The sequence below is a fragment of the Bombina bombina genome, chromosome 2, assembly GCF_027579735.1.
Source record: "Bombina bombina isolate aBomBom1 chromosome 2, aBomBom1.pri, whole genome shotgun sequence".
Classification (NCBI taxonomy): domain Eukaryota; kingdom Metazoa; phylum Chordata; class Amphibia; order Anura; family Bombinatoridae; genus Bombina; species Bombina bombina.
This window is the reverse complement of record NC_069500.1, coordinates 614,507,905-614,530,422: the sequence shown is the minus strand read 5'-3', so window position 1 is coordinate 614,530,422 and position 22,518 is coordinate 614,507,905. Positions and strand designations below refer to the sequence as shown.

Here is a 22,518-nt window from a genome sequence, read left to right as displayed (position 1 = left end):
AAGGGTTTAAATTTTTTATTTTGGTTAGCTTTTTAATTTTTTTCTGTAATTTTCCTTTTTTATTTTTTGTAACTTTAGCTTGGGGGATTGTATTTTTAAACATGGACTACCCTCTGGGCAAGCTTATTGCCTAGTATATAATATATATAATTGTGTGTATATATATATATTATTTTGTATTATTATTATTTTTATTGTATACATGTGATTAAAGGGAAATGGTCATTCTGAGTGCACATTATTTTTGCATTAGCTCCAGTGGCTGTTGGATAATTATGAGACAGCCGAAGGTGTAAGTCTCCCAAGAAGTACTCTTTACAATCATTACCTGCGACACTGTCAGGAGCACAAACTAGATCCAGTCAATGCTGCATCCTTTGGAAAACTCATACGGTCTATATTCATGGGACTACGAACTAGAAGACTGGGAACCAGGTTAGTACAGGAATATTGAATAAGATTCTATTATTGTACTATCTTTTGTTAGAAGGTTAAAAAGATAAATACATTTAGACTAAAGGAATACTACCTTAAAAATGAAATTTTAATTTATTTTGAGGTTCATTGTATCTGTATGGATAACTTCATTACCCTTTTTGTTCTGTAATGAAATCTTTCCTTATCTTTCGCAGCTGTAGTGAACCTTTCCTGGACTATATAGTTAAACAAAATTGTATATTGAGACTTTAGCAATTTATGGTAGTCTATTTAAGTTCAGAATGTAGAATTAAGCATTCCTGTAAATCTATTTCTGGGGGAAAGGTTGTGAGTAACAAACAAAACAAAAATTAAATACACTACATACTCAGGGATGCCTTCCAGCCATTTGTTTACATGCATTAAAGTTTTTAGGAATCCATTTAATTTTTATATATATATATATATATATATATATATATATATATACTGTATACATACAGTATAAACTATCACACACACATACAATAATAGCATTGTAAGATCCTACGCAAATAGGGCCCTCAATTCCTCCTGTATGTGTTTGTAAAATGTTGTCCTGTCTCTTATAAGTTTTATATTATTGTTTTATTTAAATGAATTGTACCCATGGACCGCGCTGCGTAACATGTTGGCGCTTCATAAATAATAATAATAATAGCAGGGAACAAAATTAAAGATACTTTCAACAGCACAGTTGTAGATTTTGATAGCCTGTTATGAATTAATAGGTACATCTTTATCTACAGTTTTCAAGGTTGTTTCAGCCTTAGGCCAACACCTTCCCTAAATAAGGCCTAGATTTGGAGTTCGGCGGTAAAAGGGCTGTTAACGCTCCGCGGGCTTTTTTCTGGCCGCACCATAAAATTAACTCTGGTATCGAGAGTTTAATCAAATGCTGCGTTAGGCTCCAAAAAAGGAGCGTAGAGCATTTTTACCGCAAATGCAACTCTCGATACCAGAGTTGCTTACGGACGCGGCCGGCCTAAAAAACGTGCTCGTGCACGATTCTCCCATAGGAAACAATGGGACTGTTTGAGCTGAAAAAAAACCTAACACCTGCAAAAAAGCAGCGTTCAGCTCCTAACGCAGCCCCATTGTTTCCTATGGGGAAACACTTCCTACGTCTGCACCTAACACCCTAACATGTACCCCGAGTCTAAACACCCCTACCCTTACACTTATTAACCCCTAATCTGCCGCCCCCGCTATCGCTGACCCCTGCATATTTTGTTTAACCCCTAATCTGCCGCTCCGTAAACCTCCGCAACCTACGTTCTCCCTATGTACCCCTAATCTGCTACCCCTAACACCGCCGACCCCTATATTATATTTATTAACCCCTAATCTGCCCCCCACAACGTCGCCGAACAGCCAATAGAATGCATGCTCAATCTGATTGGCTGATTGGATCAGCCAATCGGATTGAACTTGATTCTGATTGGCTGATTCCATCAGCCAATCAGAAAATTCCTACCTTAATTCCGATTGGCTGATAGAATCCTATCAGCCAATCGGAATTCGAGGGACGCCATCTTGGATGACGTCCCTTAAAGGAACAGTCATTCGTCGTTCAGTCGTCGGTCCGGATGGATGTTCCGCGCTGGATGTCTTCAGGATCCTGCCGCTTCGCTCCGGATGGAAGAAGATCGAAGATGCTGCCTGGATGATGACTTCAATCGGATGGAAGATCCTCTTCTGCCCCGCTTGGATGAAGACTTTGACCGGATCATGGACCTCTTCAGCCCCCGCTTGGGCTTGGATCAGGACATCGGAGGAGCTCTTCAGGACGGATCGGTGAACCTGGTATGGTGAAGACAAGGTAGGAAGATCTTCAGGGGCTTAGTGTTAGGTTTATTTAAGGGGGGTTTGGGTTAGATTAGGGGTATGTGGGTGGTGGGTTGTAATGTTGGGGGGGGGGGGTATTGTATTTATTCTTTTACAGGCAAAAGAGCTGAAATTCTTGGGGCATGCCCCGCAAAGGGCCCTGTTCAGGGCTGGTAAGGTAAAAGAGCTTGTAACTTTTTTTAATTTAGAATAGGGTAGGGAATTTTTTATTTTGGGGGGTTTTGTTATTTTATTAGGGGGCTTAGAGTAGGTGTAATTAGTTTAAAATTGTTGTAATATTTTTATTATGTTTGTAAATATTTTTTTATTTTCTGTAACTTAGATCTTTTTTATTTTTTGTACTTTAGCTAGTTTATTTAATTGTATTTATTTGTAGGAATTGTATTTAATTAATTTATTGATAGTGTAGTGTTAGGTTAATTGTAGGTAATTGTAGGTAGTTTATTTAATTAATTTATTGATAGGGTAGTGTTAGGTTTAATTATATCTTAGGTTAGGACTTATTTTACAGGTAATTTTGTTATTATTTTAACTAGGTAACTATTAAATTGTTCTTAACTATTTAATAGCTATTGTACCTGGTTAAAATAATTACAAAGTTACCTGTAAAATAAATATTAATCCTAAAATAGCTATAATATAATTATAATTTATATTGTAGCTATATTAGGATGTATTTTACAGGTAAGTATTTAGCTTTAAATAGGAATAATTTATTTAATAAGAGTTAATTTATTTCGTTAGATAAAAATTATATTTAACTTAGGGGGGTGTTAGTGTTAGGGTTAGACTTAGCTTTAGGGGTTAATACATTTATTAGAATAGCGGTGAGCTCCGGTCGGCAGATTAGGGGTTAATAATTGAAGTTAGGTGTCGGCGATGTTAGGGAGGGCAGATTAGGGGTTAATACTATTTATGATAGGGTTAGTGAGGCGGATTAGGGGTTAATAACTTTATTATAGTAGCGCTCAGGTCCGCTCGGCAGATTAGGGGTTAATAAGTGTAGGCAGGTGTCAGCGACATTGAGGGGGGCAGATTAGGGGTTAATAAATATAATATAGGGGTCGGCGATGTTAGGGGTAGCAGATTAGGGGTACATAGGGATAACGTAGGTGGCGGCGATTTGCGGTCGGAAGATTAGGGGTTAATTATTTTAAGTAGCTTGTGGCGACGTTGTGGGGGGCAAGTTAGGGGTTAAGAAATATAATATAGGGGTCGGCGGGGTTAGGGGCAGCAGATTAGGGGTACATAAGTATAACGTAGGTGGCGGTCGGCAGATTAGGGGTTAAAAATTTTAATCGAGTGGCGCCGATGTGGGGGGAGCTCGGTTTAGGGGTACATAGGTAGTTTATGGGTGTTAGTGTACTTTAGGGTACAGTAGTTAAGAGCTTTATGAACCTGCGTTAGCCAGAAAGCTCTTAACTCCTGCTATTTTCAGGCGGCTGGAATCTTGTCGTTAGAGCTCTAACGCTCACTTCAGAAACGACTCTAAATACCAGCGTTAGAAAGATCCCATTGAAAAGATAGGCTACGCAAATGGCGTAGGGGGATCTGCGGTATGGAAAAGTCGCGGCTGAAAAGTGAGCGTTAGACCCTTTAATCACTGACTCCAAATACCAGCGGGCGGCCAAAACCAGCGTTAGGAGCCTCTAACGCTGGTTTTGACGGATACCGCCGAACTCCAAATCTAGGCCTTAGTTTGCTCAAAAAACTTTCTAAAATAAATAAACATAGTTCTATTTATATCCATAATATTTGTATGTTTTATTATATGCATTCAAAATGACATTTTATTTCTATAAACTTTTCTAATATTTTATTTTCAGAACATTTCTGTTAGTATATAATAAATTCAATATGATTTGCAGAAACAGCAAATAGACAAGTTTATTTGTCTTCTATTAGGCACGTTGTATGAAACTGATGATCTGAATAATAATCTTAGCACTGCAAATAGTTCAAACAAATAAGTAAAATTAGTCCCTAAATGCCCAAATTGTTGATGTTTAAAAATGTTTACATTTTTACAGAAAAGAAAATTGATAGCTAGTTTAAAGAGGAATTAAACACTAAATACAGTTCATGCACCTCCCTCTAATTATGTGTGCCGCCATTTTGTAATCTAGGTTTTAGTGCAGGTATCTGAAGGAGAGTTGCAGAACATGTGCAAATACATGAGCACTGGAATGTATTGAAAGCTAGCTTTCAACATGGTTGCTGCACCCATGGCCAGACAGAGGCAAAGAATGACCGAAATTATATGCTTATAAAATGTATTTAGTGTTTAATGTCCGTTTAACTAGTATGCTTTGAGGTCTATTTCTTTCTTATATAACTTCCTATCAACGTTGTAACCTTTCCTTTATACACAAATACATTACCCTTTTTGTTATGGAATAAATACTCTCTCTGGGTTGGGTAATTATAATTAACTCACTTATTTGTAAAGCTTTTACCGTGACAGTCGGTAGTTATTAGTAGATTATAAGAATTGTTCCTAATCATGCTTTGTATAATTTGAATTATTCTGAATATATTATCTTGCAGTTTGTGTCACAGTTTGAGATTCTTTATAAGTTTATGCTATTAATGGCCATGTTTAGAAATTGGAAAATAAAAAAGATATGCATGTATGAGTACATTGATAGTTATCAAACAGAATGTATTTGTTTTTTTTTAATCTTGTAACAGCATAATGTATTCATTAATTTCCAATTGTGTGTGTATTTATGTGTTTGTATATGTGTGTGTTTGTGTGTGTGTTTGTATATGTAATTTTGTGTTTGTATATGTGTGTTTGTGTTTGTTTATGTGTGTTTTTGTTTGTATATGTGTGTTTTTGTTTGAATGCGTGTTTTTGTTTGCATATGTGTGTTTGTGTTTATAAATGTGTGTTTGTATGTGTGTGTGTGATTGGAAAACACATTTCAATTTCCATATCTAAAAAGGGAAAATCAGATTGTTTTGCAATAAAATAATACAATTTGAATAGAAAATATAGCAATTATAAAATGTTTAACTTGTTTTTACGGTTGTCAATTTTGCAACTGCACTATATTCGCTGTATTTTATTTATAGTTAAATTGGCTTTTTTTTTTATAAAGGGGAAACTCTAAATACCACTATTATGGGATTCGTGTCAAGCCAGACTCCCCTCTTAACCGGTTACAAGAGGACATGCAATATATGGCTATGCGACAACAACCCATGCAGCAGAAACAAAGGTATGTAAGAGAACTGTCTTCTGAAATATAACTATGTAAGCTAAAGCATGTCTGCACTGTTTAAACAGAGAGTTAAAGTTATTTCAGCACAATTTTGGATTATACAATTTTGGAAAGTACATTTCTCCACTCCAGTGTAGAAGCCAAATCTCTAATGAGATCAGGGCTGTCTTCAGGCTGATGGACAAGATCACCCACTGCAGAAGCTTTAAAAAGGATCACTCAAGCTCTCTTGCAGCATTCTATTAATTTTTGTCCTGAGGGACAGGTTGGTGGTCAGAGCCTCTCAAGCTTGTTATCTTGAAGCTGCAATTTCTTGCTTGTAGGTATGATGCTTGTGCCAAACAGTCGATTTCTTATGTTTTAACACTGGGAAGAGAAAAGTTTTGTGCATTGCTCTTTGGGATACTCCACTCCATTGTTTGCAATCTACTTAAAGGGGCATAAAACTATAGAATACTCCAGCTCTGTATTTACTAAGGACTAGATTAAAAATTAAAAAAATTAAAAAATTGCATAAAAATGTTATAAGTGTTCAAAGATATGAGGTCTCAGGTTTTAGAAAACAAAAAGGCTGCAAAGGGCTTCAACATAGAGATACATACAGTAGCTCACAAAAGTGAGTACACCCCTCACATTTTTGGAAATGTTTTATTATATGTTTTCATGTAACAACACTGAAGAAATAACACTTTGCTACAATGTAAAGTAGTGAGTGTACAACCTGTTTAACAGTGTAAATTTGCTGTCCCCTCAAATAACTCAACACACAGCCATTAATGTCTAAACCGTTGGCAACAAAAGTGAGTACACCCCTACGTGGAAATGTCCAAATTGGGCCCAATTAGCCATTTTCCCGCCCCAGTGTCATGTGACTCGTTAGTGTTACAAGGTCTCAGGTGTGAATGGGGAACAGGTGCGTTAAATTTTGTGTTATCGCTCTCACACTGGTCACTGGAAGTTCAACATGACACCTCATGGCAAAGAACTCTCTGAGAATCTGAAAAAAAGAATTGTTGCTCTATATAAAGATGGCCTAGGCTATAAGAAGATTGCCAAGAGCCTGAAACTGGGGGTGGGGGGTCAGCCTGCCAGTGCTCAGACCATATGCCGCACACTGCATCAAATTGGTCTGCATGGATGTCGTTCCAGAAGGAAGCCTTTTCTAAAAGATGATGCACAAGAAAGCCTGCAGTTTGCTGAAGACTAGCAGACTAAGGACATGGATTACTGGAACCATGTCCTGTGGTCAGATGAGACCAAGATAAACTTATTTGGTTCAGATGGTGTCAAGCGTGTGTGGCAGCAACCAGGTGAGGAGTACAAAGACAAGTGTGTCTTGCCTACAGTCAAGCATGGTGGTGGTAATGTCATGTTCTGGGCCTGCATGAGTGCTGCCGGCACTGGGGAATGCCAACATGTACTGTGACATACTGAAACAGAGCATGATCCCCTCCCTTCGGAGACTGGGCCGCAGGGCAATTTTCCAACATAATAACGACCCCAAACATACCTCCAAGATGACCACTGCCTTGGTGATGAATTGGTCAAACATGTCTCCAGACCTAAACCCTATTGAGCATATGTGGGGCATCCTCAATTGGAAGGTGGGGGAGCGCAAGGTCTCTAACATCCACCAGCTCTGTGATGTTGTCATGGAGGAGTGGAAAAGGACTCCAGTGGCAACCTGTGAAGCTCTGGTGAACTCCATGCCCAAGAGGGTTAAGGCAGTGCTGGAAAATAATGGTGGCCATACAAAATATTGACACTTTTGGCCCAATATGGACATTTCCACTTAGGAGTGTACTCACTTTTGTTGCCAATGGTTTAGACATTAATGGCTATGTGTTGAGTTATTTTGAGGGGACAGAAAATTTACACTGTTATACAGGTTGTAAACTCACTACTTTACATTGTAGCAAAGTGTAATTTCTTTAGTGTTGTCACATGAAAAGATATAATAAAATATTTACAAAAATGTGAGGGGTGTACTCACTTTTTGTGAGATACTGTACATAGAGATGTCTAAATATGTATGTGTATGTATGTATATATTTATATACAGTATATATGTGTGTGTACATATGCATTTATGTATTTGTGTAAATATGACAGTGTAGAGGGAGCACAAACTACTGCTCAACTGGTAATCTAGCCCTCAGTGTGTCAAAAACACTTCCGTTTAGCTGCACTCCTGTGTTTTTGAGCTAACTGCTGCATTGTTAGAAAAAGATCAGGATTGCATTACAGAAAGCCCTATAGAAACATCATGGCCACTCATCCTCTAAATATAAATAGTAATGATGTATGTATGCACTCCTATGTGAGCATCCACAAAGCCTGTTCTATCATTTGTATTGGCAGTATTCCCTGATGAATATAGACAAATTCACTGCTCTATAGTAATGGGAATTACGCGCATGCTCTGCAGCCTTCTGCTAGCGCTGGCCATCTATGTATAAAGTGTAGAGCAATAACGAACAGGATGAATGCAGTGAATCCAGCTTGTTTTGCAGCCTGCAGGAGGCTTTTGTTCACTCCTGTGGGATAAATAGATATGTCCACTGTGATTTGCTTCCTATAATGAGCCTAATGGTAGCTGTGCAAACAAAGAGAAATTCAGATGAAAAAAAGAAGGCAAAATATGTGTTTGGTTATATTTTGGAAATAACATAATTTTTTTGAGATTAATGCAAAAATGGCAATAAAAAAATGTACCTTTAAGTAACTGTGCAATATAATTTTTATAGAGCTGTTGAAGAAAGATGTGGCCTTGTTTAATAAAATGTGGAGATCAGCACATCTTGTCTCTTTACAAAAAGGTGACCCTGTAAACTAAAAAAATATTTAGGGCCAGATTACAAGTGGAGCGCTAATTTATCTTGTGCGATAAATAACCAGCGATTACAAGTGGCTGATTATTGCTACCATGAGTTAGTGGTAGCAATTAGTGCTCTGAAAATTGACCAGAGATCAGATATCTGGTTAATTTTCTAAAAGTGCCTCAAATGCCACCAAAATAAAGGGCCTTTTAGTTTTTTTTATGTAGAAAAATGTAGCATTTTGTTTCTCAGAAAAATCTACTGCACTAGGTAGTTTTTAATGGTTAAAAGTGGCGGGTGTGGTGTGTTAGAAAGAAAAACAAAAAGGCACTGAAAAGTGCCTTTATATTGCAATCTATGGGAACTGTGTGTTCCCTGTAAACATATATGTATATGCTTACTGTATATACATATATATTTATGTGTTAATATGTGTATATACACATATTAATACATAAATATATATGTATATAATCATACATATATATTTACATTTTCTGCCCATGGCTGCACAACTTCTCGTACCTTGTCTGACGGCATGAGAACAAGGCTCTCTTTGGAGCCCATGTGAAGCTTGTCCATTCCCTGCTTTGTACATGGGGGGCCTTAATGTCACCTTTAATTCATATAATGTTTTCTGAGGTCAGGCCTGTTTAGGCTTACATATGGACTGATTTGGAAAGATATTCTTCTCATTTCATTCCAATTACTAGTGGGATATTCAACTCCAGGTCCGCAAGGTGGAGGCAAAGAGCACAAAAACAAAGCTGTTAAGTGTAACTTAACCTAATATTTAACCTAACCCATAATCCCCAGTCATTCTCTTTGCCTTTGTCAATGAAGGATGTGCGAAGTCGGTGTCTGAAGAATTTAATCCTTTTAATGGGTACTTTTCCCTGCAAGCAAGGATTGGGGTCTAACTATATCCACATCAATCTCTTTAGTAAGAGTAGTGGTGGCTTTTAGCAGTTAGAATGCGGTGAGGTAGTCTTTGCTTTACTTCTAACATTTATGCTACCCCTATATAGAAAACCAGGGTTGGTTACTCTTTTCTTTTCTCTCCATGTCCCTGCCAGCGGTTGATTGAGGCTGACAGACTGGGAAGTGCTGTCTCTGCTCCACAGCAGAAGATCCTGGAGGGTAAGTCTGTTTATATCCTTATTTAAACCCTTCCTTTGGCACCTATAACTGTTATTGTCATCAGGGAAAGGGAAGACTTTGAAGGGTGACCAACTGGCACCTCCATCGCCCTCTTAGATGGGTCTGGGAACCTTAGTTATATCCCAGGTTGGGGATATCAGTTATTTGAGCACCTTGGATCTACCGGCATCTCCTTAAACAGGTTCCGGTTCACTCATTATTGGGTGTTTCCCTCTGACATAACTCAACTACCCTTATAGTTTTGTTTACAGTTAAAAATGACACAGAGGGTTGAGGCTTTTATTTATTTGTGTGGACCTTTATTATGGAGCATCTACACTCTAGCTCCTTTATCTGGTATGTTCCTCATTTACAGCACTTCCGCCTTCAGTAGAGGAGACTACCACTGACTGTGTTATGCTTATATTTTTAGAACATCGATGCACGCCATTTTCTGATGCTGTGGCGGCTTCTCCAGCTAGATGAGAGGAGACTACCGCCGGTCTTTTTTAAAAAATATTCTCTGGCAATCGCAATAAGCACCAATACACTGACTGAAAGGTTTTCCCCATGAACCTGCAAGTCCCATATTACGCTCCTGATGCAGCACTCAGTTATGGCGCTTGCATAATACAGCACTGGCTAATGCAAGCTTCTTTATTAGTAAGATGCTAGATAGCGATGACCACATTTGAAGGGTTTCTCCCCTCATTTGTTAACGAGTTAATAATTTAGAGAGATCTCGCTGGTGCACTAAGCTTCAGGTGTTTAGCTTTTGTGTCAGCTCTATTTTATTATATGCGGCTATGTACCTTTATCCACATATTAGAAGACCGCCATTGTGGGCGGATACTATGGCGCAGCTAGTCAGCTATGCGGTGGAGGAGCGTTCGCTCTGCTGGATAGGAGACGTATGGTCTGTTTTTGTTTTCAGAGCCATGATCGTTGGGCTCTATACAGAATAATTGTGTTTCTTTTGTTCCAACCTTGTCTACATAGTAAGTGAGATCCGCTTCGGCGGACATACATTTCTGTTGGTGCAATTTTGGAAATAGCTTTCTATTTCCCATTATGGGCAGTGAGGTTTGCAGTTAGAGCACATTTTAGATGTCTTCATCATGTAATGTTAAGTACGATCTCTATGTGAGCCTCATTTAAACCTATTCAGCCTAGACCTTCATAGAGATTTATTCCCCTCCTAAGGTGTTTTATATCAGTTTTTTATGTGTACTAATAAAACTTTCTCTAGGATATGAGGGATGAGTTTTTTTTTTATTATGGGAGTGTTTATTATAATAAATCATATATCCTACAATTTTATTTTTCATGATTTATTTTCTCATACTAAATACTGTGTTTTTACTATTATTTGTCGCCATCTGGTGGCAACTTATTGCTAATGCATGCTCCTTTATTATATTGTCATGTATTAAGGTGCATTACATTTCCCTCTCATTTTGTGGATAAATCTTGAGGGTCTCTCATATGATTAATATCTTTCTCTGTTCTATTTAGCAGGGATTCATATATTATTTATACCCACCTACTGGTAATTACAAATTTCTATAGTTTGTGCATTGTAGCTGTATGTTTGTTTAAGATTGTCACCATGTTCATGGTTTATCCCTTTCCTTTTTAAGTATAGGTATATACTGGGCATTGTTATCAATATGATGTCCAATTATTCTGTCTCATATTCCTGTATATTTTAGGGATTATTTCCATCTTCATGGTTTATCCCTATCTTTCTACAGTACAGTTTAATTAGACTATGTTTTAAACATTAGGTCTACTTATATTATCCTTCTTTTCTACAGTAGAATATATGATTACTATAATATAAGCACTAGAAATGCTTATCTTATCTTGTGTCTGCTGTGCATATTTAAGACATAAGTAGGGGGATATTAATATTTACATGATTTATTGATTTATTATACTCCTTCCATGGAAATATCTTCTGGATATTGTCATAAGTCTTTTGTCGGCTTATCTTTCCTGTTAAAGTGTCTTATATAAATTGATGTCATAGGGATTATCCATGTTCGTGTTTTATTTTTTTTATTTTTTTTCTGCGGTAGAAAAATATATACGGGAGATTGTTATTAATCTGACCACTTGTGATTCAGTGGGTAAATCTCCAATCTACCAGTTGGATTCCTGTTTTAACCCTAGCTATCCTTATAGTGGTGTATTTAGCAATGCTATGGCATTTAGGGGAAGTCTGAGTAAAGTAGGCTATAGTATATAAGTGAGTCATTATGACTATCTCATTTATAGTATGAGTTTAGGGATTATCAACATTTATTTGATTTATCTCTATCCTGATTCATTATGATTCAGTATAGGTATATACTGTTATTGTTATAAGCATCATAATTGCTTAATTTGCTTGATACATTTTAAATGTATGCTACAGGGATTCTTAACCTTTTTTTGTCTCTTTCCTACCATAGATGATTACTAAATTTTGGACTTAGCCTCTACTCCTCGAATATTATGGGGGCACTAGCCAGATGTTAAGGAATTACGGTGGCATCTGTCCTGGACTATATTTTGGTTCAGGTGCCTTCTTTTCTTTTTGTAAGATGTTATTGTCTATTCTACGTTCCCATTGGTGGAAAGTGAATCTGGAGAAGATTTCCCTGGTGCCAGACACCATGGTGTGTTTTTTAGGAAGGTCAGAAAATGTAAAGCCTTCTGGTGGCTCAGTGGAAAGTCACTGGGATACAACACGAGAGACCAGAGTTCAAGACCTCATGGGGGCATGACAGTACCCCCTTCTCAAAGCCGACCTCTGGGCTGCTTTAGCTTTCTCATAGATTTGTAGGTCTTCAAAGCAAATGATGGCTCTATTAGAGGTTTAAACTTCTGACTTTCTGCCTGTCACTTCAGTCCTTAACCTGTTCATCTGTGGCTCAGTGTATGGAAGTAATTGGTCTGATGGTTGCTTCCATGGACATCATTCCGTTTGCTCAGTTCCATCTTAGACCCCTACAGTTATGCATGCTCAGACAATGGAACAGAGACTACTCGGACCTATCGCAGAGGATAGCTCTGGTTCCCCTAACTAGAGTCTCTCTATCTTGGTGGTTTTCACAGGACCATCTGTCTCAGGGTACATTATTCCTAAAACAATCCTTGGGGATTGTAACCACGGACGCTAGCTTTTCAGGCTGGGGAGCAGTTTGGGGTTCTTTAAAGGCTCAGGGTCTTTGGACTCAAGAGGAGTCTTTTATTCCCATAAACATCTTGGAGTTGAGAGCAATTTACAATGCCTCACCAGCCTGGCCTCAACTAGCTTTAGTCTGGTTTATCAGATTTCAATCGGACATAATCTCGTCGGTGGCTTACATCAATCACCAGGGAGGAATTTGACGTTCCTTAGCAATGGAGGTGACTCGCATTCTCCAGTGGGCGGAGTCTCATGATTGTCTTCTCTCTGCCTTCTGCATCCCAGGGGTGGACAACTGGGAGGTAGTTTTTCTGAGCAGGCAGACTTTTCCACCCAGAGGTTTTAAATTGATAACTCTCAGGTGGGGGGTTCCAGAGTTGGATCTGATGTTGTCTCGTCAAAACGCCAAGGTTTCAAAGTACGGTTCAAGCTCAAGAGATCCTCAGGCCGCTCTGATAGATGCTCTCGTTTGCTCTCCTTCCACGAGTCATTGCTCGTATCAAACAGGAGAGAGCATTGGTAATTCTAATAACTCCTGCATGGCCTCACAGGATCTGGTTCGCGGATCTGGTAAGGATGTCATCTCTTCCTCCTTGGAGGTTACCTCTGAGGATGGACCTTTTAATTCAGGGTACATTCCTCCATCCAAACCTGGATTCTCTGAAGCTGACTCCTTGGAGATTGAACTCCTAGTTCTGTCTAGACGTGGGTTTTCTGAAGCGGTCATTGATACTATACTTCAGGCTTGCAAACCTGTTACTCGTAAGATCTACCATAAGGTATGGTGTAAATCTCTTTATTGGTGCGAATCTAAGGGTTTCTCCTGGAGCCAGGTGAAGATTCCCCGTATTTTATCTTTTCTTCAGGATGGCCTGGAGAAAGGTTTGTCAGTCAGTACTCGGAAGGGTCAGATTTCTGCACTGTCTATTCTTTTGCACAAACGCCTGGCAGATTTGCCAGGTGTTCAAGTTTTTGTTCAGGCCCTGGTCAAAATCAGGTCTGTGTTTAAAACTTTTGCTCCTCCTTGGAGCCTTAATCTTGTTCTTAAAGTTTTGCAACAGGCTGTGTTTGAGCCAATGCATGTTGTTGATATAAAATTATCTTGGAAGGTTTTGTTTCTTCTTGCTATTTCTTCCACTCGCAGAGTTTCTGAGCTTTCAGCTCTGCAGTGTGACTCCCCGTACCTTATTTTTCATGCAGATAAGGCGGTCCTTCGTACTAGATTGGGTTTTCTCCCTAAGGTGGTGTCGGATCGAAACATTAATCAGTAAATTGTTGTTCCTTCTTTTTGTCCTAATCCTTCTTCTAATAAGGAGCGTCTTTTGCATAACTTGGATGTTGTGCATGCTCTAAAATGTTACCTACAAGTTACTAAAGATTTTCGGCAATCTTCTTCCCTGCTTGTGGTTTTCTCTGGAAAGCGTAAGGGTCAGAAGGCCACTTCTACTACCCTTTCCCTCTGTTTAAGAAGTATAATTCGTATTGCTTATGAGACAGCTGGTGTCATGTCTCTTTAAATCTTCCTCCCCCCATTAACAGATACACCCTATTTAAAGCCGATAGTATCACTACCAAGTTGCCTGAATATTTAAATCTGTTAAGTGTACCTGTGCTCTTCAGCTCAAGCGTTACCTTTTTTCTGCAGAGAGTTACTATTTTACTCTCTTTGTGCTTAAAGACTTTGTACTTTGTGTCTTAAACTTTAGTATTGCTTATTATGGAATTACTCTTCAGTTACTCCATACTGGATCATCCGCACCTGTGTGCTCAGCTGCTTTACTTTACCTGCACGCTGTTTCCATTTCAGTGTACTACGGATAGCTCTCTTACTGCTTTGCCTCCAAGAATCTCCACCGGTGCGGCTCAGAATCCTATTACTCAGGATATAGTTCTCCAGAAAAATAATCACCCAATCCCAGGTGAGCAGTGTCACAGTATATAGGCAAGAAGTAAGTGTAACAAAACTTTTTTTTATTAAAACAAGGGTTAAAAACAAGCAACGCGTTTCTCAGTCAGACAATGACTGTTTCATCAGGCCTGACTGGAAATTATTATTTTTTATTACTTATCTCGCTTACCATCTCACCTTCCTCCCACTGAGAGTTTTATTTCTTCACCTATTTCAATTGCTGATATAAAGGTAAATGAGCTATTTGCAATAAATGCAATACACTCCAGTGGGTAAAATTGATTATTTGGAACAAATTAAAGGGGTGAAAATTGTCCCTTTAATGAAAAACACAGCCAGTGAAGGTTCTCAGTTTTATTTGTGGGAAAGAATGTCCCTAGTAATGCTAAACATAAAAAATAGCTGCCAGCACGATATTGCTGGTTGAATTTAATTGAGGGAAATTTTATTCCTCCACATTTATTGAGGAGATTATGTGGGTACTGGAAACCAACTTAGACTTACATTCGATAGTCTGATTCAAAGATCTCACCTCTACTTGATTACTCAGCACTTCCTGTATTGTAGAGCTCCAATTAAAAACAAAAACATAACAAAAAATGTTGCTGTTAAGGAATCAACATTCTGAAGGTGTTGACCTTTTATTTTCTTATGTAAAGAAAAAGAGATACCATTCTGATTCCCTGCCTTTGAGAGTTCTAAATATAGAAGAAAAGATAAGATCTTAATCTGCGAACACATCCTTTATTTAAATGTATGAGGTATTCATACTAATGTCTAGTGTCTATTTTTTATTTTGTAGCAACTATTACAAACATTTCAGACGTTCATTTTTATGAAATTCAAGTAAATGTCTTTCCTTTCTAAATAAGCATGATTCAAAATTAGTGTTGCTCCATGCCAGTGTGCGGAGCGCCCCAACAGGCTGAGGATTTAGAGATTTCTTAAGTAGAGCCAGTTATACTGTCTGATGCACACATTATCCATCTGATTGTAATCAGAAAGATTCTGAGATTCTAGTGTCCCATAGCAAGCAGATATTAAAAAAAAACAGTCTTAATTTTATAGAAGATTCTCTAAACTACACTACTCAACAATAACCCCAGAAGCCTCATTATGAATTATTTAAACAATATCAGTTATCTTTGCATGACCTTTCTAATAGGTTGAAATTTTGGGTACTTATACCCCATATTTATGGACTTTTCTAGGTTCTTTAGGGGCATCTACAGTTAAATGCTGAAACAACTTGAATTCTAGATCTCAATGTCTGAAATTATAAAGCAATGTAATTTTTCTAAACAGATATGTAAAGAGCTTCAATTTACTGAAAGAAACAAAACAGAAAACTAGCTTTTGTTGAGTAAAGCCTGGGGTGCAAAGCTAGTTTATAACTTAAAATTAAATCCCACTTGTATTGCTTTTAACTAAGCCAAATACTCTCATATGTGGGTTAGGTTCTTTGCTTAAACTCCCACACAAGATGTCGTGCAAAATTTTTATATGCCATAATTATGAGGCTGAGGATGCCGGAGACAAAATAAGAACAAGGTAACCCTGGCAGCAAGCACAGGGTGTTTTGTAAGAACATCTGCTCTTGCGGTGAATTTTCTTGGCGACTGATACATTTTGTGAAGAGAGATATATGTATACTCCTGCATTTGCCAGTTGTATTAAAGGGATCAGTAGACTTAGATTTTTATTGGTATTATGTTATAAGTATTTATAAGGGGCTCTAAAATACATTTCGGAATGTCCAACATCAGAACACTTAAAGGGCGACAATCCTTTTAAAAAGCAAGAGCTAATCTATACAGGCATATTTTTTTTGCATTACTAAATTATTTCATTTTTCATGGAAGCAAAATAGGTTTAAAGTGTGTGTATTCAATAGTATTCCAAAGATGTTTTTTTTTTTCTTTAAATTCAAAACATCTAAATTATTTGCATGACTTTTAGACTGCATTCTTTTGAGATATACGTAGGAATGTCCTGCTTGAAATCAGAAGTCACAAAACAGGCACTACCATATTTAATTGATCAACAAATGACTTTGAATGTTGAATGAAACAATGATTTTTATGAACAAAATGTTCTTAGGGTCATAAAATGTAAAGTTTATTCCATATTCAGTTGTTCTGTTTGGAAACCAAACCTGTTGTGACAGATTTGAAATAGTTGAGAGAGTTTCACAGCTTAATTAAATCTCAATTGTGCATTACTAAATTATTTGGTTGTTTGAAAAATATTTTAAAAACATAGCTGTTTTGAGTAAATTGTTTTTAACAGTAATGTAATATGTTCTAAATACTGTCACTTGTGACTTAATTTTGCAAACTGACCTCCATATAAAAGTGCTTTGTTTTTTATGTTTTTAGGAAATATCGTACATTTTAAAAACATAAGAAATTTCCTTGAGTGTTTTCATTTAGTATTTAACATAATGGGAATCAGTAAAGCTTCTGGACAAAGGTAATTTACTCTGCCAGCCTAATTTAAGTTCCCTTGATTTGTGTTTTATAGGTACAAGCCCATGCAGAAAGTGGATGGGGTGGGAGATGGCTTTACAAACAGCGGATCACAGACTGGGGCTTCTGTTGAGCAAACAGTAATTGCGCAAAGCCAGCACCATCAACAGTTTCTCGGTAAATCCCTTCAAGCGGATCTCCTTTTTTATTCAAATTGCTTTTTCTTTAGTAATTTTATTAAACTTTCATTGATGGGGTTTTCCATTTTACTGATTTAAATGTCAGTGTTAGAATCAAGGAAATCTGATTTTGTTTTTATAGTTTTCTCAGTTGTGGAGTCTACTCCAAAATATTTATTGTTTAAAAATATAGATAATCCCTTTTTTACCCATTCCCCAGTTTTGCATAACCAGCATGGCTATAGTAATACACTTTTTACCTCTGTGATTACCTTGTATCTAAGCCTCTGTCCCCTTATCTCAGTTCTATTTACAAACTTGCATTTTAGAAAACTATTGCTTACTCGTGAATCATGAGTAACTCCACAGGAGTAAGGATAGTGTTATCTATATGGCACCCATGAACTTGAACTGACTGCCTTTGTAAAGGTATAAAAATCACTGAGATAAATGTGGCCTTCAGGGTCTTAGAAACAGGCAGAGGTTATAAAGTATATTAGTATAACAATGATGGTTGTGCAAAGGTGAGGAGTGGGTAGTAAGGGTATTATCTATCTTTTTAAACAATACCAATTTTGGAGTAGACTGTCCCTTTAATTGTGCTGCAGAAAGGATCTGTGCATATAATCCTTAATTCTGATAAATACAGAGTGTGGCAAAGGTTTATTACAACCACTTTACTTACATACTATTCCAGCTGATAGTCAATAAGCAAGTCAGGCATTCAAAACATAATATTTAATAAGGAAATACATAGTGCCTTGCTAGGGTTTTTACTTGGACGAATAAGACTTTATTTCTGCGTGTCTCTCTTTAATAGGACCTTGTTTTCTTGTCTTCGAGAGTAAAGCCTTCAGCTGATTGTTTCTTTATATATTTACCTGAGACTCACTGACATTTGCACATTTGATTTCCATCAATTCCAAAAATCCACTATCATACTGAGAGCATATTTTTATTTGCCAAGTAGTCGATTTGAGGACATATTTAGTACTAACAATCAAGCAATTTTCAGCAAAATAGACTTCAAAAATATTCTCGGGGTTCACACCAAATATGTGACTCACCTAAAGGTTGCATAATGAATCAATATAAAATTACAATATTTCAGTCAGGGAAAAAACACACTCAGTGTGAAAGATATTCAAATTCTTGTCCACTGACTTTTCTCATTGAACCAGGCTTAATGAGAAATATGTATACATATTTTCTGACATATATATATATATATAATGTCCCTTCTGTGACACTGTTTTAGAAAAGCAGAAACATATATTTTGATGGCAAATAAGAACCGCAGGACAAAATCTGTCCAAATTTCCTGTAAATTTCAAGCTTAAAGGGACACTCAGGTTAAATTAAATTGTCATGATTCAGATACAGCATGTAATTTTAAACAACTTTCCAATTTACTTCCATTAAAAAAAAATGTGCACAGTCTTTTATATTTACACTTTTTGAGTCACCAGCTCCTACTGAGCATGTGCAAGAATTCACAGACTACACGTATATGCATTTGTGATTGGCTGATTGCTATCACATGGTACAAGGGGAGTGGAAATATACATAACTTTGAAATTTGTTATAAAATAATCTTTTTATTATGCACTTGTTAATTATGTAATTTTACTGCATTGAGTGGTCCTTTAATTAGTTTGTAGAATATCCTTATTCCAGGCGTTCGTAAAAAACCTCCCCAACAGTATTTTATTACATGCTCTAAACTTTATTATATTTCCTAAAATATTTGTGTAACATTGAATTACAGTTACCCTAGTCATTTGGGTATACAAAAATTGTTTGTGTAGTATATTTTTTTGTGCAACTCCCTTTAAAAAAAAATAAAAATCCAACTTAATTTTAAGATATATTGTGACTCATTAGGATTGAATAATGTTATGGCTGAGAGTTTCCATCATTTTAATTCCTATTTTCTGGAAAAATATTACTTTTGTATATGGTGGCTAAAGCTTAGTGTGCCACATAATAAAATGCATATATTTTTTTTGTATTTTAATCACATCTTTGGTGTTACTATTTTTTTTAATGCATTCAGCTATTACATGTTCTTTTTTTTTTCTTGTTAACCAGGAATTAGTAATCAAAAAATATATCTAGAAGACCGGTTTAATTTATCTACAGGTTTGCCAGTTTACACAGTATTTGTGCTTTTATTTTTCACTTCTTAATAAATAAAAGGATCTAATTTATTTAAGAAAGCCACTCAGGTATTTGTGAACGTTTATTTCTGATGCATAATTTGTTAACATATACGTTGTAATTTTTTGCCTATAGTATCATATGGTGGGATTCATGTAGGAATATGCAGCATAGCTTAAATAATCGATTTATCAAAAGTGACCACCAAATCTTTGTCTCCCAATTAGTAGTGCAATGCATTAGTAGTCACTGATAGATATTTCCTTGGGACTTTTTTGTAGTCATGTTTTGTACAGTAGTAGGGGCAATTACCGGATTACATGTCTGCCGTAATGACCTATTGCTCAGAATTGTTGTCATACAGATGGTGTTAATCTACATACCTCATTTTATCAAAATAATTCAATAGCCAAACTATTGGCTAGATTACGAGTTTAGCGTTAGAGGCTATGCAGTGCTAATGAGCAGTTTTCTCTCACCGTTCACTTACCTACAGCGCTGGTATTACGAATTTTCAGAAATCCGGCGTTAAAAGACAAGAAGTGAGCGTTGAGCAAAATTTTGCTCCATATCTCACTTCAATACCAGCGCTGCTTAAGTCAGCGGTGAGATGGTCGTACGTGCTCGTGCACGATTTCCCCATAGGAATCAACGGGGAGAGACGTCTGAAAAAAGTCTAACACCTGCCAAAAAGCAGCGTAAAACTCAGTAACGCAGCTCCATTGATTCCTATGGTGGAACACATTTTATGTTTACACCTAACACCCTAACATGAACCCGAGTCTAAACACCCCTAATCTTACACTTATTAACCCCTAATCTGCCGCCCCCGACATCGCCGATACCTACATTATACTTATTAACCCCTAATCTGCCACTCTGGACATCGCTGCAACCTACATTATACTTATGAACCCCTAATCTGCTGCCCCCAACATCGCCGCCACCTACATTATATTTATTAAGGAGAGTAGAAAAAATAGGAGACAAGAAAGTAGAGCACTCGCAAAGGGAGACTAGTATAAGTGGCTATTCAGTGGGTATATAATATTAAAACTTAACATTTATTATTAAAAAAAAAATGATAAAAAACTGCTATATAAGTAGTGATTAATACTTAGATTAATGTGTAGTGTGATAGGAGCGCCTAAAGGTGGATTCCTGCTGCTAAAAAAGTTCTTCCCTCAAAGAGAACTAAATGGTGGATAAGAAGAAAAAATGGGGTTTATTTAGCAGCGCTAAAAAAATCTAGGAAATGATGATACCAATCTAATTTATGTTTTATACAATCTATTTTATTTAAAAATTCTTATAACACATAAAAACAACAGCAAATGCTTTTCCTAATTAATAAAGGGACGTCTCCCTTATACAACACTTATAAAAACAGACTAGAACCATATATTCCTAGAATTCCAGGTATAAAGGAATTAATTCTATAGATAACATATGGCAAGCAACACATTTCTATGATAAATGGTGAATTGAATATTTAAAAGGCACAAATGTATCAGTCCTAACAGCTTTACAGTTCTTCAGTAACAAATACAGTTATAAAGTTACACAGTTACTTTCCTTGGACATATAATTGGCTCAGGTGTGCTGGATAGTTAAAAAGGCAAAAAACAGCCAATATTCTGATTTAGGTGCCAAAGCAATCGTGGTTAATGGAAATGGTTAATTTAACAGATGAATACCTTGATGTCTTTAAAGTTCAGTTTGCGTGTTTTAAAAAACGTAGTGCAAATTAGTGTAGAGGTACCTTAATCTGTCCTGGTTGCAACCGCTGATATTCTTCACTGTGAGGGATTCACAGACTGTTTGTTCCTGGTGCTTCTGATAAGTCACCTGACCTTCTCTTAGATTCAGAGGTCAGGGGTGATGATCCGTTCTGGTGATGTAGTTATCCTTTTTTTTTTTTTTGTTTTCTTCTTATAGCCCAAATATTGTTTTCATCTGGGTTCCCTCAGACTTCTTAAGGTTTGAAGAAATCTTTGGTCAGTGTTTAGCAGTAACACCGTATTCCCTGAAGTTACCAAAGGTAGATTTTAACTTGCAGGGTCAGGAGAAAAGTTTAAAGTTGCAGGGTCACACAGCTTTGTGACAGTAGTAAATTAAGTTTAGTAGAGTGTAGCAGGTCCCATTCAACGCGTTTCACCCTTCTGGGCTTTATCAAGAATACTGTCACAAAGCTGTGTGACCCTGCAACTTTAAACTTTTCTCCTGACCCTGCAAGTTAAAATCTACCTTTGGTAACTTCAGGGAATACGGTGTTACTGCTAAATACTGACCAAAGATTTCTTCAAACCTTAAGAAGTCTGAGGGAACCCAGTTGAAAACAATATTTGGGCTATAAGAAGAAAACAAAAGAAAAAAAAGGATAACTACATCACCAGAACGGATCATCACCCCTGACCTCTGAATCTAAGAGAAGGTCAGGTGACTTATCAGAAGCACCAGGAACAAACAGTCTGTGAATCCCTCACAGTGAAGAATATCAGCGGTTGCAACCAGGACAGATTAAGGTACCTCTACACTAATTTGCACTACGTTTTTTAAAACACGCAAATTGAACTTTAAAGACATCAAGGTATTCATCTGTTAAATTAACCATTTCCATTAACCACAATTGCTTTGGCACCTAAATCAGAATATTGGCTGTTTTTTGCCTTTTTAACTATCGAGCACACCTGAGCCAATTATATGTCCAAGGAAAGTAACTGTGTAACTTTATAACTGTATTTGTTACTGAAGAACTGTAAAGCTGTTAGGACTGATACATTTGTGCCTTTTAAATATTCAATTCACCATTTATCTTAGAAATTTGTTGCTTGCCATATGTTATCTATAGAATTAATTCCTTTATACCTGGAATTCTAGGAATATATGGTTCTAGTCTGTTTTTATAAGTGTTGTATAAGGGAGACGTCCCTTTATTAATTAGGAAAAGCATTTGCTGTTGTTTTTATGTGTTATAAGAATTTTTAAATAAACTAGATTGTATAAAACATAAATTAGATTGGTATCATCATTTCCTAGCTTTTTTTAGCGCTGCTAAATAAACCCCATTTTTTCTTCTAATACTTAGATTAAAACACAAACAAATAATAAACGGCTGTATATCCACAATGACCCCA

At 36.8% G+C, this 22,518-nt stretch overlaps 1 protein-coding gene across 1 annotated transcript in view; it reads left to right on the top strand.

Moving 5' to 3' along the window:
• Positions 1-22,518, top strand: part of RFX3 (regulatory factor X3) — a 445,346-nt gene that overhangs the window by 284,516 nt on the left and 138,312 nt on the right. Inside the window, 3 exon segments of the mRNA XM_053702543.1 lie at positions 254-435; positions 5,409-5,528; positions 17,098-17,219. Of these exon segments, the coding sequence (XP_053558518.1) occupies positions 254-435; positions 5,409-5,528; positions 17,098-17,219 (424 nt within the window).